At 40.1% G+C, this 17,938-nt stretch overlaps 1 protein-coding gene and 1 long non-coding RNA gene across 2 annotated transcripts in view; one reads left to right on the top strand and one right to left on the bottom strand.

Annotated features, from left to right (window-relative positions):
* Window positions 1-3,972, top strand: part of LOC113943620 — a 20,546-nt gene extending 16,574 nt beyond the window's left edge. The window contains exon 3 of the long non-coding RNA XR_003526395.1: window positions 3,596-3,972. This is a non-coding gene — a long non-coding RNA (uncharacterized LOC113943620). The remainder of the gene's footprint in view (window positions 1-3,595) is intronic.
* RRP1B (ribosomal RNA processing 1B) overlaps window positions 1-17,938 on the bottom strand; it is a 24,690-nt gene extending 6,752 nt beyond the window's left edge. Inside the window, exons 1-13 of the mRNA XM_027635590.1 lie at window positions 17,738-17,938; window positions 12,743-12,825; window positions 12,218-12,275; window positions 11,065-11,150; window positions 9,952-10,013; window positions 7,311-7,440; window positions 5,838-5,902; window positions 5,150-5,313; window positions 4,846-4,937; window positions 3,968-4,065; window positions 3,461-3,480; window positions 2,910-3,038; window positions 1,378-2,120 (exon numbers count right to left, since the gene is read on the bottom strand). Of these exons, the coding sequence (XP_027491391.1) occupies window positions 1,378-2,120; window positions 2,910-3,038; window positions 3,461-3,480; window positions 3,968-4,065; window positions 4,846-4,937; window positions 5,150-5,313; window positions 5,838-5,902; window positions 7,311-7,440; window positions 9,952-10,013; window positions 11,065-11,150; window positions 12,218-12,275; window positions 12,743-12,825; window positions 17,738-17,870 (1,863 nt within the window). The 5' untranslated portion in view covers window positions 17,871-17,938. The remainder of the gene's footprint in view (window positions 1-1,377; window positions 2,121-2,909; window positions 3,039-3,460; window positions 3,481-3,967; window positions 4,066-4,845; window positions 4,938-5,149; window positions 5,314-5,837; window positions 5,903-7,310; window positions 7,441-9,951; window positions 10,014-11,064; window positions 11,151-12,217; window positions 12,276-12,742; window positions 12,826-17,737) is intronic.

Here is a 17,938-nt window from a genome sequence, read left to right as displayed (position 1 = left end):
ATTTTTAGAGACAAAGACAAGGTATGCAACATGGAATATTTAGGTTACAGGAGACAAAGCCAATGGTTCCTGCTTTGGAAGCCCTGCAGTGAAAGAAATGCAGTTTGCACAGTGGGGACAGAGAAATGTTTTTGGTTCTTCCTGCTCAGTACTTTACTATCAAAAACCAGAAAATGCCAAAGCTATTTTATTACTATTTAAACAATGTTTCAAGATGCATTTTTTCTCCCTTGAAGGGCTGAGGAGTTATACCAACTTCATTTACCAGGCTGCATTACTTAACTAATCCTACAGCTTTAAGTCAGAGGTGAGCTGATGGGCTAAAAACATGCACTTTTAAGTCAGAGGAAGATGGAGTTGTTTTGTATTCAGAATCTCATTTATGTTTTATGAATCTTCTTTCCACTAAAGTGAGACTGCCAGCAAGACTTTCAGGAATGTAACTGAACCCCTAAAAGTGTTAGGGTGAATATGCACATGGGAAATGAGCAGTTAAAAAGAGCTTCAGTGGCAGGGGAGGGGACAAACCCTGCACTCTCCATTTTAGCCACACTATCAAAAATATACAGTGAAAAGTGCTTTTTGACTCTCAAACCACTGAGAAAAATCAACCTTATTCTACTTATTGCCAAGAAGAAAACAGGGGTGGGAGGTAGAGGCGGGGGAGAAAAATAGGTTGTTTCCAACCTGCAATGCATACATTTTTGAACCAGACTACAATCAGACCTTCCTAATGAAAAAACACTGTCTTTATAAGAAACTGGACTGCTCATGAATATGATCATACAGGCACTAATGACATTAAAGGTCACAGGATCACATTCTCTGTTCCATCTTTCCCCAAATGCTTTTCCCAGACAGCCCTATCAGTTTGTTTAAGATGGGGCAGTGAGTGAGCTAAAGAAGCCACTCCTGGAATTGCTGTGGGCAATTTCACAAGGAGTTTATACTAATCTAAGTGTGTGCTGCTGCTGCAAAAAGGATGCTCCATCTTCCCATTTCTCATTGTTTTGCCAAAATATGCCCTTCGTGAACATGCTGTGAGACCAACCAGAGACACAATGCAAAAGAATAATTAACCCAGGGACCAAAAAAAAACCAACCAAAAGACAAAAAAAAAAAAAAGACAACTCCATCCTGTAACATCCCAAATTTCAGCTAGATGGGTTCTTCAAGGGGAGTATCTGGCACAGGTTTTAGTGTCACTGCACAGGAGGGCAGCTGTGGATTTCTAGGGAATTGAGCTCTTTTGGTGACAATGCATGATGACATCAGCATTCAGCCCACGGAGCCCCACACTCAGAAAACTAAAGCCAAATTTGAAATTGAGCCTGGCAGCTCATGAAGAAGGCAGAGAAAAGAATGAGATGTACGTACCCCCTTCCTGCTTTTCTTGCATGCAGTCTCCAGAATCCCGTTGGCTTCGACAGAGTTTAGCACCTCTTTCACTTTTCTCTTCTTTTTCAAGGTTGCTGCATTCTGACTGGAGACTTTCATCCCTTCCAAGCCAACGAGCTTTGTCTTTGTCTTCAATGTGACCTTCCCGGAGGGCGCAGATTCAGACCCTGCATTTCTTGGCAGGGTCCCCAGCAATCCCTCCTTGTTGGGTTTCCTGTCACTTTGCTGCAGGAGGGGATCCCCATTCACCAGGACAGCTCCTGCCTTCTGTTTCTTCTTCACAGCCTTAGGAGTTAAGGGTGTGACAGATGGGCTGACACCCTCTGCTGCACTGGCATTAGCTGGTCCATTCTGACACGCTGGTTTCGCAGGAACGTTCTGTACTTTTGGATTCATTTTCTTCAGCTGACTCTTTTTACTCTGTTCTGCGTTGGTCAGACTGTTCTGTGCAGAGATACTGTGATTTTCTCCGGTGTCAGTTGCTACATTTGTGCTCTCACTGGCCTCATTTAGTAGCAATTTCTTTTTCTTCCTCTCCTTGATATTTTCTGGCACCTTTTCCTGGCTAGAAACATTAGATCCAGATGTTTCAGCTATTCCCTTCTCACAATTTCCATCAGCTGTTCCAGGATCGGCATTTGGGCCATCCCTCTTCCTCCTTTTTTTCCTCTTCTTCTGGGGAACTGATGGCATCTTCACACTTGACAGCTCTTCTTTATCCTCTAAATCCATCACAAAAAGAATACCATATAACACAGACGTGAAACACAAAGGTACTTACAACAATTTAATTCTATCCTGTTTTTGCTCTTTTCCTTTTCTTTTGAAACAGGTGTACCATTTTCCTGCTATCAATCCACATAACAGTTTTACTGTTACACCTGGTCAGGACACTGCAGTCCAATGACATCTGTCCTAATTAATATTCTGCCAATCTTGCCTTGCCACAGCTAACTTCTAAACCATTCCCTGTGGCAACCCTATTTTTTATAGCAGTATTTCTAGAAAGAGTTGTTATTACCCACCTGTCCAGCCCATCAGAAGGGCAACTCAGGGGTTCAATAGTTTGGTTGGATATTTTTGGGCATGGCTGGGCATGTGTCACATCAGTACAAGCCACAATGCTAAGATACTTGCACCTTGTTCTCACTAACCCTCTTCACCTTTCAAGAAACACCCCCAATATTCTAAGTCATCCTGTTTTAAGACTGACATGTTTCTGTTTTCCTACAGTAAATGCAACTGCTCAAAGGAGCAATGCAAACAACTGCTTCCAGTTCTGCTTTTGATAGAAATTTTTGAGGTGATGCTTGCCTCAAAATTGGTCAGAGAACTCCCACCACTTTCAAAGGGAACTTATTTTCACATTTAACCTTCATCTCAACAGGATACAAATCAGCACATCCTGAACAACAGCGTTGCCTTCTTCAGAACAGCTTTTATCTGACACTTGGCCAAACTGCTCAAGACACTGCAGATTGTCTCTCTTCCAAATGTTGATCTTGCCTTACCTTTTACTTTTTCCAACTCGCTTTTCTTCCAAGGCTTGACAGCTTTTTTCTTTCGCCTTCGCCTGCTGAATTCATCATCGTCGTCTTCATCTGTAGAAACATCTTCAGGAATATCTTGGGGGAAGATTCCTGTTGAGGAAGGATAAGGTATCAGAAAACTAATAGTTTTATTTCTATGAACAGTTGTGCTGTTCCTATACAGCAGAACTCCCACAGAAAGAAAAAAACAACTCCTTTTTCCCCCACTCAACCTGAAGGAAAATCACTCGATGGATTCCTATTTGTTTAAGTAAAAATAATCATCTTTCATTTAAGGACAAAGTATGGGGTTGCTCAAACTGTGAGAGGGATTTGGCCATCTCACCAAAAACATGTAATGTATCTTAAAGAGATTTAAAAAAAACACAACCCCCTAAAATAATATTCTTGAAATACATATTTAAAAAAAAAAAAAATATTTCCAATACACATGGTATGGGAACATTATATATCCTTTAATGGAAAGAAACTACTGTCTCTGTCTGGTGCTTAATTACTGTCTCTGTCCTTACCTTCTGCTAAGTCCTGGAACCTGAAGGTGGAGAGGGAGGGAGAAAAGAAAAAACAAATCAGTATTACTGGTTTTGTACCAATAATAACAGTAGCAGAACAGTATCACTGTACTTACTATGATTTTGTCAAAACAGGAACAACATATTCTGCACAGGAAGAGCCCATTCAGAAGAGACCTGCCTCAGAAATCCCCAAACTCAAACCAAACCACCGAAAGCACTGAGAAAACAGCAATTTAACACTTCTGTATCTGTGCCTTGCATCACACACAACCTGATGTCACATCCTGCAGCACAAACCCACCCTGTGCAGACAAAACCTCAGCTGGCTGCAGCTGCACCAGTGAGGAACAGCAGCACAGGCTTCAGGCAGCTCATGCACATCACCCAGGACTGTGACCTGCTCTCGTGACATTGTCACTGGGACAACTGAGGGTGGACAGGAAGCAAAGTGATAGTTGTTTAGGACAGGGTGGCACATGCAAGGTGTATTTCCACGGAACTCACTTTTTGACCAGCTTGTACAGACGCTTTCTGTTCCGGGAAGGTGTGTTTTTCTTGCTCGCCAATTCAAAGAGTTTGTCAGCAACAGCCTTGTAATCAAACTGTCAGAAGGGAAGTGCCACAACAAGTTTATTCATGCAAGGTAACCCAGTGCAACTCATGTTACCAATACTTCAAGTATTGAGTTCAGCCACTTCTTTTAAACCCCAAATATTTTTCTCTGTTGAAGTTTACGCCCCCTTTACACGTATATACTGACTTTTCCAGATTGTTGCTTCATTAACAGAACAGCTGAACTCAGTATCACTGTCTCAGATGTTCTTAACCTTATTTCTTGCTCAACCTACTTCAAAACTCCCATAAATATTTAGCTAAATATCAGATTTAAAGTGTGTCACGTCCTAATTCTTGCTTGAAAGCCACAGAAGCACAAAGTGCATCTACCTGCATGTGTGTTTGATGGGTGGATCTGTCCAAAACACTACACTGCACTGGGTCTAGAAAACCCAAATTGTAGCATACTACTCTCGCTCCTATGTGTCCCATCACCCATTACTTTTGCCCTTATTGTCAATGAAACTTAGAGCTGATTGCTTCACCACCCACAGTGACTTGGCATTTAACTCTTGAAACAGGAAGGGAGAGGCAGAAAACAGAAGGCATGGGAGAGAGGAAAGAAGAATTTAGAATTTAGACTTGGATTTATTTTACTACAACTCACAGAGTACACATTACACCAACATCACCTTACATTAAATCAGAAGAGAATTAAAATTTTGTAATATTTATCCATTAATGCCCTTTATTTTTGTACCTTTTGAAAGGGATGGGGAAAAAAGAAGAGAGAGGAGTATCAATAAGAGAGCAAAGAAGCCACAAACCTGAAGAACAGTCCCAATCCCGTCATCAGCCTTTTTATCAATATACTCTGTTTTTTCAGAGCTCTGCACTGATTTTCTTGAAAAACATCTGTCTGCAATTATAGAAAAAAGATTGAGTGTTAACGCTTAGTTTGTTTGAGATAGTAAATCCAAAAGGGCAAGCTTTGTTGAGCACATTTGAAGGGAAGACAGGAAAACACAATTATCCTTACAGCACCCTGAACAGAGCAGAAATGTATTTTTCAGAAGCAGATTTTTCAATCCTATCAAGTCTTACCAGGGCAACTTAGAACCTCCTCCTCACCTTTGGTTTTAGGCATCTCCTCCTTTTCCTGTTTGTCTTCTTCAGAAACATCCTCCTCATCACTGTAGTTACCCAGTTCTTTCATCAGGTCCTCGATGGCAAAGGGGGACTGATCCACAATCAGCTCAAAGATTCCAGTGGCTACAGCGTGCAGCAAACACCGACTGTGTGAGGAGAGAGCAGGGACAGAGCTGAAAGGTAGGAGTGTAAACACCCTCCCCTCTCACATTGAAAAAGTGGAAATTTGAGGGACACAGAGAAAGAAGTGGAAGAACATCTAGCTCTTCAGATGAGGGAACTGAACATGTTACTCCTTAAACAGAAGTCCTTCAGTCCAAACGGGATGCTAATGTCCCTCTCTTAATTTTCACTGCTTATATGTTGCTCTATATTACATTGCAACAACAAAGAAGATAACCAGTTCAGCTGCTCTATGCATGTTAAAAAAATAAAATAATGAGATATATTAACCAACAGAGGTTGGTTATAGTCCTTATAAGTCCATGTTACCTACACCTTTGATAAACACAAAATATCTTCAAATGACTGTGCACATTGCTGCTAAAATAACCTTCTTTCTCTACATTCTGAGGTTAAGACTCTTCTTCAATCCATTTATTACCATGTGGAGTGGTAAATTCAGATTTTCTAAATTCTTAAAAAATATTTGTCTTTTCATTAAACTTACTCCTTTGATTTGGCAGCAAGTCTGCAGAAAGGTTCAATGAACCTGAGATTCTGGTCTGCTGTGAGCTGCATGATGAGAAAGAAAAAAGCAGTGAGTACAGTAAATATTTTAAGTGTAGACTCAAATTCCTGAATATTTGGTGTTTGGGGGATCTTCTTAAACAAAGTCTTTCAGTATACTAAGTCCAACTGACAGGAGTATTTAGGGACTTTTTGTTACCACTGCTACTATTAACTCCCAGATATTCCCTGTAAGTATTATAAAAACAGTGACTGTCCTGCAGATTTTATTCTGCTGAGTACAAAAATATAACAAAGCTTCTTATTTTAATTATGGAAACACAAAGCAGAGAAAGCTTGAATAACTTCATGCACTTTCACAAAGAAGGTCTGTAGCAGCCAAGAATAAGATCTAGGTGTCTCTTAACTGGACTCCTTGGACCAAAACCCTGTCAGCTCCAGTAGCACTAAAGATAAATATACTTCCCTGAATTCAATTTATGAGCATCATCTGTGGTTTCAAATAGTTGAGGGGACTAACTCCTGAGGCTTCCTGTGAGTGGCTTAGCTACAGTTTTGTGTCTGTGGAGCTGCAGAAATGATGTGGGCTCCAAGTACAGGCAGAGATCTGTTGCAGAGATCTTTTCTCTCATGCTCCACAATCCAGAAGCACAAAAGCTGCAGGCAGGATTGCCTGCAATACTGCAAGGAATACAAATGGAAAATTGCTAACAGCTTTGCCCATTGCTAGGAGAAGTATCAGAGGCCAGAGACAAGGGAAGGTGACTGAGCAGGAGTCTGGGATGAGTGTGGGGCTGCAGGCAGAGTGGAGGGACAGGAGAAATGCTCTTTGGAAGACGTTCAGCAGTGACAGCTGCAGTAACAGGCTTCCAGTTGCTGCAAAACTGGAACATCAGCCAAAATTAAGGGCAACTGCAACAGCAACATACAGCAGAACAAGACAGACTGTCACCAGCAAAGTCAATAACTGGATGTGGAGGGTAAACTGCACAATGCACAGGCAACAGTAAGGAAATATCAGACAGCTTTGAAAGCTCACTTTCTTCCTCTATTTAGGTGTTACACAATGAGCCAAGAGCAGGCTTGATGTCAGGTTTTGCAAAAGCAAAGACTGGAAAACATGTTCACACAAGGGAGAAGACACTAAGTCCCTTCTGTTGAAACAAACAAATGAGACTGGTCTAACTTTTCTATTGCTATTTCCAACCTCAATTTGGAGCAGCATAGCAGTACTCAGGAACTTGAGAGAAACTACCACATTCTCACTGTCAAAGACATGAATAAAAGTAAAAGCATAACTTGTAGTAAGTCCCTTTCTTCATGCTTACTCAATGTGTCTAGGTTACAATTAAAACTGTTAAAAAATACATGATGCAAAAATGACATTTCTTCTAAAATGTTGCATGCTATGGTTAACATTAACCAGGAAGAAAATGACAACATATTTTCTAACCTCCTTTGCACCAACTTTAGCCAATTCATCCAGATAGATATCAATGAAATGTAACTTTATCCCAGTGGGAGAATTGCTGTCTGGGTCCATAACTTCTTTCATTAGTAGCTGCAGCAATGGTTCAACTAGACTAAAAAAAAAAAATGAAAAGAGAAAAAAAAGAAGATATTCATATTCAATTGCTCATGCTTTATTTGCCTTGAAAACAAACTCTAGTCATTCACAGCTTTACCAGCTCTTTACAATTCTGGACAGATATCCAACATTCATGAGAAATAAATCCAGAGGTCAATTTTCACAATTTAAAGCAAACTTTGAAAAAGATCAGAACTCCTTACAATCTAGATGATTTTGCAGCATCAGACAATCCACTCGACTCAGTTTGCTACAATGAAAATCACTGGTTTAGAATTCACACCTTAATTTTGGCTGAAGGTTATTATGCCATGTTATTGATGGATAGGAGGAGGAATTCTGCCATTTGAGCAGCTGTCACATGCATCCATCCTTGATGGGCAGCACCTTGTACCCTTCCATTTGAAGACAGAACTCTCTGCCACTGTTAAAGCTGGGTCTGGCATTATTGTGAATAATTAAAATTGCCCTTGTTAATGATGAATAAGAGAAAGCTGTAGGTGGGAAGTTGAGGTGAACATAGATAAGGGAAGAGAAAGGGTATCTGGAAAGAAAGGGAAGAGAATGTGAAAGAACATAACTTGTTTAGATAGAAGTTGCCAATGGTGGTAAATAGAGGGAAGTGAATAAAAGAAAGAAGGAAATAGCAATAAAGAGAATTCATTCACTTGGGTCTGTGAGGTGAAGGATGCTACAGTCAGTGCAGTAAAATTCAAAGTAACATGCCTCCATTTTCCTTTTTTCTATAGAGGCATGTTACCTATAGAGGCACAAATGAGACCCAGTTTCTAGATACAGGACTTCTTCTGTATAACCAGAGATGCCAGTAATTTTCTTTTACAGTTAGACATGATGATAGGAAAGGAAGAGAAGTCCATGAGACAATCTCCATTTCGGTCAACACACCCAAGGACTAAATTTAATACTGAACCTTCTCAAACTCATTTTAACTGTGCAGACTTTGCTTTTGTTAAATCACGTTATTCACTGTCCCTTAGAGCAAAACAATTACACTGAAGAACAGACTGAGAGAGAAACTAGGCATAAAAAAAAGTCACCATTGCAATAGTTCAAGCCAGAACTGACTGAGATGTGTGTGAGTAGCTCTGTGGTCCAGTTATTCACTTCTGGGGTACCAACAAATACTGCTGGAGTGACATTGCTCAGACATGCTCTCATTGCTGCAGCTGAGCAGCAACTGAGACTTTTTCCCTTTTCTTTTTCCTTTTTTTTTTTTTTTTCTTTTTCCCAAGACCTATCATTGCTATCTTTCAGGAAAGTGAAGCTATTTATATTCCAGGCTTTCTCCCGTGGCGTTCTTTGGCACTTCCTACAATTTTGCCCAGAACAAATGTTTCCAGCGCCAAAGAGAATTCAAAGCATCCAAATCCACAAAGATTATTTCAGTTTAATACACCTTCTTTCAAAAGCACTTTAAAAGAAAAGAGAAATGAAAGACATGCCAGGCAGCTTCTAGGCTCCACTTAAGGAGGGAAAGGCAGTCCTTGAGCTCCCTCACTCTGCAAAGAAAGGAATCATGAGATTCTCTTCCCACAATGCCTCCACTGGTGGTGAACAGCCTTCAGGCCATCCTTCCAGTGGTACTGGAAAACTGGAAGCCAAAGCCATAAGAAACCTTGTCAGAGATCAGTTTGGGTGATGATGTCTCTGCCATGGGAATGTGTGTGGGGAAGAGAGGCTTTGGCTGTATCAAACCCCCTCCCACACCTTCTGCTCCTGTCAAGGAGCATTTTCATCTCTTCAGCCTTTTGCATTTACTCAAAGTTAAGGTGGAACAGGAGGAATGTGGGGCACTTTAGCTTTGCATTCCTTTGTTCTTCCACAAAAACATGCCTGGATGCATTCCACATTTCAGAAGGCAAGAGAGAGAAAGGATAACCTTAACAGGTGGTTATCAAGCACTTTCAATTAAAAGGTTTAAATCTCTCCATCAGTTTAAAGACAGAAGGTTTAGAAGTGGCACAAGAGCTCTAGATAGGGCAAGTGACTGCAATTATTTGCCTTTTGATAGAGTATAATACAACCCAAATCACTGATGTATAGAATAAACAGGGAGATAGTTTACAGTTAAGGAGTTCTGCCTTATCGAAAGAGAAGTCACCATGATTAAACACAGTAAAATAAAAATAAAAATAAAAAAGTCACAACCAATCAGAAAAACAACATAAACAAACAAATTCCTTTTCCATATTTTCTGGGATGAAGGTTCCCTGTCTAATCTCTCTGCAGATAATATTGTATTGATAGTTCTTCTGGCTAAGTCAGAAAATTAAATACACTAAATACTGTATTTAACTTGAGGAAGTGTAACACCTGGCTATGTTTCTAAACTACATAAGTGATCTGAAGAACAAATAATCCTTAATGTTAAGACTGTAACAATGCCACCTATGGAAACAAAGGATCTATTAAATGAAAATACATTGGATTTAAGGTAAATCAGGTGACTTCTTTATGATGCAACTCCATTCAGGAATCTCCTTACCTTTCATCCCATTCATTTCTTTTCAGCACTTCAAAGGATTGTCTCAAAATCAGACGCATCAGCTGCAAAATACAAAGTTTGTTATACATGTTGTTCATGAAAACAGGTAAAAGAGTCACTGTCAATGAAACAAGAACAGATTTCTTAGTTAACCTCTTTGTAGCAAGAAGGTGGAAGCTGCCTTGTGAACATTTTGAGAGGCTGGTCTATCATGTAAAGCAACAGAAGGATGCTGTGAAGCTCAAAAGGCAACAAACTATTTTCATATACTAAGCATAGAAACATCCATGATCATTTCCTCTATCAGCTTCCTCTTGCTCCATCACCCTGATTTCTCCATAAGTGCTGCCAAATCTAAGAAAACTCACAGCTTCAACTGAAGAAACAACATGGGACAGATGACAACAATAATAATTTAATTAACTTGAAACTTGCACTAAGAGATAGTCATATGTAAAATAGCTACATTCAGCTGGCTCAAAACACTTCACTTACTGAAATAACTGGTATCTGCTAACACTGTGAAACAAAAATCAGCAGTGAATGTGCTGCAATTAACTTTTTTCAAAGACAAAGATTAATGGGATTTTGTTCCTTACTAAAGCAGGTCTTTTAAGATTCTTCTTTCACTGATTTTAGTGCTTGGTTTAATATACTGTTTCCTATAGAATGAATTCAGACAGCTGAATGTACTACGGTGGATACTTTAATGGTAGAAAATTGAAGCTCTAGTTACAATTACTTTATACAGAGCCATAAAGAAGTCTTTAAGCAGTCTGATCTAAATAATTATGTTGGTACAGTGTCCTTTGAGATTGATTTGTATATGGAATATAAATACTATGAGAATAATCACTATGTTATAAAGGCAGACAAGAAAGCACTTGAGCACTATATAAACTGCAGTGGCTTTTAGATTTGCAGTGGTGAGTGTCAGCCTTTAAAACAAGTATCTTTTGCAATGGGTCATGAAGATGGTCCCTTGTCTTGTCTTACAAAATACATAAATGCACATTCTGGCAAAGCTGCCTTCCAACACACCACCACCACCACCACATCTCTTCTAGGAGAAAAACTTTAAAATACAGATTTATATTTTAGATGTGCTGTTACCATGTAGTACTTATCGAGGCGCAGGTTGTCTATCCCAGTCCATTCGCGGCTCATCGTCTGCCAAAATGTCTGGAGGAAAAGGTGTCCTGGGAGAGAGTGAGAGGAAAAATACCTGCATGTCTGGCACAACAGGTTATCTTGCTCACCTGAAAGAATCTCAGGAAATCCCTTCCATGTGAGAAAGGGACGAAGTTCCCTAGGGAATTGCCCAGTGACAGGGACAGAGCTATGGAAAGACATGCTTGAGACTGGTACAAGAAGTCAATTAAACTTGAGAATAGCACAAGAAAAGACACACATCTACTTATAAAGTTTAATTACAGGACTGCTTTGTATCCATTTTTTCTGGGGGTTTTTTTGGGGTTTTTTTGGTTTTTTTTTTAGTAAAGTTCCACTTTCCCAATAGTTTTATTCCTTACTAGGGGCTTGTTCTGATAGAATAAACTTCTAGCAACCAACACATTTATTTCTGTATGAAACTGTAAATCAAAAACCCTCAGCAACTATAAGGAAAACACTTCCAATACAGTTAGTCTTGAGATGTAGTAACACCTGAATTTTAACAAAAAATATTTAGTAAATAATATTCTCACTATGAATAGCATAAAAATTCTGGTCAAATTCACACATCACAGAAGGAAAGTATTTAATGGAAAATAAAATTTTACTGTCAGTAAGAGTTGCTCAAAAACTGGATCTTTCATGACATCAAACAAGTGAGAGCAAAATATCCATTCTGCACCCTTTTCTATCCATGCAAGTTTTAGCACTGACTGAGCACTCTGTTTCAAGCGCATTTTGAATTATTAGAGGCTTAACAATTGTGAAACAAGGTTGGTTTTGAGCAGGAAATACACAGAACAGTCTGTGCAGAATGGAGAAGCAAGGGAAGAAGTTTGTTTTGCTATTCATCCTGCAAAGTCTCCCCCTTATCACACTGGAGATACAACTCTTCCTCTGCAACAGCCACAAACAAACTGCATTTCATGCTTCCCTTAATGCAATCACACACACCAGCTGGACAAAAAGGAAAGGAAAAAACCAAAGAGCATCCCTATCTGTCTGACTATATTCTGGCACTGTGATAGTGGCCTAAAAATCACCAAAAATTAAAGTACCTTAATAAAGCATTAAATACTTAAATAGTACTTACGAGCTTCTGTATTTTGAAACACATGCATAAGCTGTGAGATATTTGCTGCGAGTTCCTCCTAAAAATAAATAAATATAGTTAGTGTAGCACGTGTCAGAGCTTGGTCTCCTCACTAAAGAGACAACTAGAAAAAAACAGGAAGTGAAAATTTCATGAAACATCTCTCAAAATGAAAAATATTCTCTCAACAGCTGCTTTAGTACTGCAGTGATCCTTCCACTGGGATTAGGTCAGTTGGAAGAGAAGTTTCAGGGGTCCATTTCACCAGATCTCTGCACGAATCATCTTTTTGACAGCAGACAAAATTAAACTAGGAGGAGGAAAATCCCGTGTATTTGAATTAACAAATGATATAAAACTTTAGGGGCACTCTTCTCAGACAGGTCTTTGTGGAGCTGTCTGTGCCATGTGTGAGATAAATGTTCAGACAGACAAGTGATCTGAAAACTATATGAAGTGAGGTTACTGAGAGCTGGGACTCCAAAACCAGACACACTCAAGCAAATATACAAACAGTTACTACACCTGTAGCAGAGGTTTATCCTGCATCCACATACAATAGAAGAGGCCCTTCCATATTTTCAGCAGTTCTTCCTGGCTGAAGCCACCTACAGTACAGAAGAAGTCGGAATGAAATGAAAAAAAGCCCCCCATTTTCACGAAAATATTTTCATGCAGTTCCCTGCTTTCTTCTCTGGTTTTGTTGTATCTCTTGGGTAAATGTTGGTTGTTGCTGTAAACACACTAATTGGAAGGCAACTTGTGATTCCACCTGGTGCCAAAGTAAAAAAGACTTCAAAGAAACCACAGGTGAGCTGAATACCAAGATAATTCTGATAAATCTCTCTGGCATATTTTTAGCACCAAGTCTAAAAGACATTTTTAATGAGGGCATCATAACTATTTTTGCAAGAGAGGTGATGTGCCAATCCTCAAACATAACTGATATGGCTTTTTGGGTTGTTTGGGTTTTTTTATGTAAATTCCCACTTTACCAATAATTTTATTCCTTACTAGGGGACTGTTCTGGTAGAATAAACTTCTAGCAATCAACACATTTATTTCTGTATGACACTGTAAATCAAAAACCCTCAGCAACTGTAAGGAAAATACTTCCAATACAGTTAGTCTTGAGATGTATTAATACCTGAATTTTAACAACAATACTTAGCAAGTAATATTTTCACTATTGACAGTATAAAAATTCTAGTTAAATTCACACATCAAAGAAGGAAAGTATTACACGGAAAATAAAATTCTACTGTCAGGAATAGCTGCTCAAAAACTGGATCTTTCATGACATCAACTATGTTCCTGGGAGGTAAAATTATAACAGTATGTTGTTACAAGGCAGCTACAATGACCTACTACAGCTATTTTCAAACTATGACCTATTAAGTACTCCCAAGTAATTGCAAGAAAATCACTTTAGAAAGGTAATCATCTTCAGTAAGCTCAAATCTGCTCCAAAAAGATCACTGTCACTTTTGACAAACCCTCAGGGGTCTCTCAATCAAAAAGCCTGAGACCCAGTGCTAGATCTAAATTGTGCACCTCCTCCTTGGACCAACTCATTTGAAAGCAATTATCAGTACTGCATCACTTAGACCAAAAAAACTACAAACACATTAGTTGAATTGTCTGCAGCTGTGCTTAGTTAAAAAGAAAGGAAGTAGAGGTGAGCGAGGGAAATATGCAAAATGCTATGTAGGAAGCAACAAGTTCAGTAATATTAAGCATTAATTATAAATTTAACTTAGATTTGACAGTAATGGTAAGATTAAATATGAAACAATTTAGTTCATTATTTATTAAAATTAAATATTGAAACGTTAAAATTTGAAATATTAATATTTTAATATATTTCAAAATATTGAAATAATAAAATTAATAAGATTTTTAAACAGAATTATATGCTATATACACATTGGTAAGAAGCAAGCTGAACCTCACATGCAGCATTAACCCTACAGAGACATGGGACAGTCATTTGCTGCCCACAGAGGTGGCTCAGGAGTTCATAGAACTGAATCATAGAATCATTTAGGTTGGAAAAGCCCTCTAAGATCATCAAGTCCAACCATTAACCCAGCACTGCCAAGGCCACCATGTCCCCCAGTGCCACAGCTACATATCTTTTAAATCCCTTCAGAGAGGGGGACTCCACCACTGCCCTGGGCAGCCTGTTCCAGGGCTGGACAAACCTTTTAGTGAAGAAAACAGACTTTCCATGAGGTTGCTTTTCATACATAAAGGGCTTTTTAAAGTGTCCTGGGCAGTCCTGTGTGCATCTGACATAGGATTTTAGCCAAAAGGTTTCAGAAAAAATTTCTTATCCTACTCACTCAAAAAGTAGTTTCAAGATTGTGTTTTCTGTTTTTCAACTTTATGTGCCGTCCCCAGCCACAGCTGGAAAACAATAATCATTCAAACAAGGTTACTTTAGAACCTGAATGTACTGTTATTAGCAGTGTTATAACCACGGTGCACAAAACTGAAGGCCTTCTTTACCTTAAAGCTACTTTGAGAAAGATTTTGGATTTAGGGCGTGACTGTAACTGTCCCCCAGTGTGGGGGTTTGGATTAGTAATGTTACTCTCACTGATACTTTAATGCAAGCCTCGTCAGCATTTCTGTTTGGCACTTAGGCTGCTTTGACATTGCTACCACTAAAATTATTGCAATTTTTCCTATTCTAGGTAGTCTCCAAGGACGAGATCCACACAGTCACATTTCAGTGGAAATTATGTAAATCCCTTCTAGATCTGGGCCCAAGTAAGTGCAGCTCTGTCAGACAGAAAACCACCCAGCAATCTTTCCTCTTTTACTAAGTTATTTCCCTTTACTATTCTTTCATCAATTCCTTTATAAACACACCCTCCTATTTTTAGTGGCACAGTTCAGCATGCTCTTCTCCTTCAAGGCAGCTAACAAGGAAAAAAAAACCAAAAAAGATCCCTTCCAAGGAATAAGGTGCTCATCCAAGCTCACCTGCACACACGATGACTTCAGTAGTTCTGTGCATTCCACAGAGTTTAATTTCTCGCTGGAAATTAAGAGCTCTGGCTCTCTGAAGAAGCTTCCCCAGCACAGACCACTCTGAGCAGTCCTACCTATGAAACACTTGTTCACTGAGGTGAACATCAGGTGAACTCCAGCACTTCCCTCAAAACTCAGCATGTTCTCAACTCCTCAAGTTAGGGCATCTTACCCAGGCTGTGAGTCTCATCCTCTCAGAACACTGGATGGATATAAGGCTGCTAATTAGTAAATAAATTTTAAAAAATTCTCTCTCCAGAACATGCTTTCTCTCCGAGCCCAAAGAAGTAAACCTTTACTTCAATACTATGAGCTTGAATAGTACTTGACAGTAAGTAAATCTAAGAGCTCTGAAAATAAGTCACCGTTGTTTCCTGCTCATTTGCATGTCATGGTGTGCTGATTTTAACCTGCAAAATGTTCACATCCCAACTGAGCAGTTCCCCACTGGTGGGTTCATAATGTCTTAAGGGAGTAGCTGCACCTGCAGACTCTTCCCTCAGTCAGGGCATTCCTGTCCATCCTGTGGCTGCTTCCACAAACTCAAAGGAATCTGCACTTTGCAGTGGGAGGCACAGAGCACCACTGAACACAGAGAAGCCATGAACAGCTTAGGAAGTCTCCAGAGCTAAAAACAGCTAGGGGGTCAAAGTACTTGGGAGGTATATGATGTACACTTGCTTGTACTAGTCCCCAGGCTATCCTTAGGTCTTTGATAACTGTCAGAAATGGAATAATGGGCTGTCTGGCTCCCTGGCCTGACCCTGTAAGGTTGTTCTGTGTGCCCTTCCCTCTGTGGCTACAGGGTCAAATACTATTTGTGTAGGGAAGAAAAACATCTATTCCTCAGTGTCTTTTCAAGGAATTGACTCAGCTCCAACCAGCATTCCAGGTGCAGTTTAGATCACAGGATCAGGTCTAGGCTAATTCCCCAAAGCCAAAGGGGTGTGGATGCATAAACCTCTGTAACAGTTTCCCAAATGCTGCAGGAAACTTTATGAGGTCAGACTCAGTGCTCTGAAAATGCTCATGACCAGCTTCCCTTCCTCATTGTGTCCAGCTTACACCACATTGTGCTGGAAACAGCAGTCCAGAAACACTGGAGATGCCCAAGATCCCTTGGGGATCTCTGCACTGTGCTCCTGATCACTCCAACAGGAAGGTTTACTGAGGTGGATCCATGACTTCACAAAGTGCTATGACTGACCTCATAAGCTTATAAAATATATAAATATAAAATATGAAAGTATAATATACATATAGAAAGATAAAATATATACTTACATAAATAATACAATATGTATAATATATACCAATATATAAAATATAAACACACTACGTAGTAATATATAATTTAAATATATACATAATTAAATAATTTATTAAATAGCTTATAAATATATATCTTACACAGAAAATGGCAATTATTTACTTATATATTATATATTATCTATGTTATATATACTTTTATAGATAGATAGATAGATTAGATTATATAATCTATCTATATCTATATCTAATCTATATCTATTATATAATATAACCTGCAACCATGTGGAAAGAGTGCATAGGAGGCACTTTCAGGTGCAGGCAGCTTCAGACTGGCATTGCCAGATTCAAACTGTCTCCAGGGACATCACTGAACTCTTGGATCTAAGGTGCCAGTACACAGCTCCAAGCAGGATTTTTGGAAAAACTTGGGAAAAAAAGCTTTCGATATCATGAATGTGGAGCTAATGAGTAACCCAGACGGGTAACAAAGAATCAACAGCAATTATACAAGTGCTGAAACACTCCTGAGCCTTCCTCAATTCCCTCCAATGCTCCTGAATATGACTCATGGAAGCAGGCAGCTCCTACCTCACAGAAATAACCGAAAATAAAACCTTATGCTGTACATATGGGGCTGTTTCCAGCCTGGATCAGTTCAGTGCATTTAAATCCTGTTCCTGCCAACGGGAGCACATGAGCCACCCCGCTCCCATCCCGGGAATATTAATGCTGCCAGCAAGACCCTCCCGCGGTCCAAGGAGATCTTCCCTGAGCCCTCCAGCCTTTCCAGTGCCCGGAGACACTTCAGGGGGCGAGGAAACACGAGTCTTTCCGCTTCTCTAAGGGCAGCTGGGGGATGCTGGGGGAGCTTGCGGCAGCAGCGGGGGGAATACTTCTTACTGATGAGATACACGCGTAAAAGTAAAAAAAAAAAAAAAAAAAAAAGAAAAGAAAAATAGAAAAAAGGAAGAATAAATAAATAAATAAATAAATAAATAAATAAAAGGGAAGAATAACAACGAAAAGAATAGAATCCACAGGAGGCGGGTCTCGGCCCTCCGCACACACGTGGTTCCCTCCCCATCCCGTCCGCCCGCCGGGGCCGCCGCTCCCCCCTTGCCCAGACGGCACCGGGACCGGTCCCAGACCCCTGTCCCGGTCCCAGATCCTCATCCCGGTCCCTGTCCCGGTCCCCCCCCCGAGCCGTACCGGCGGGGCGCTGGGTCCGCACTCCGATGTAGCCCCGCAGCTTTTTGAGGGCGCGGTCCCGGATGCGCTTCTCGTTGGCGGCCAAGCGCTGCGCGAACTGGACCTCGGGCGGCTGCAGGGCGGCGGGAGCCATGGCCGGGCTGTATCCCAGTCCCTGTCCTGTCCCTGCCCAGCCTCGTCCCGTCGCTGTCCCGGCCGGGC

This window comes from Corapipo altera, unplaced genomic scaffold, assembly GCF_003945725.1.
Source record: "Corapipo altera isolate COAL_440 unplaced genomic scaffold, ASM394572v1 0, whole genome shotgun sequence".
Taxonomy (NCBI): domain Eukaryota; kingdom Metazoa; phylum Chordata; class Aves; order Passeriformes; family Pipridae; genus Corapipo; species Corapipo altera.
The sequence above is the reverse complement of the archived record's forward strand: the minus strand, read 5'-3'. Positions and strand labels throughout refer to the sequence as shown.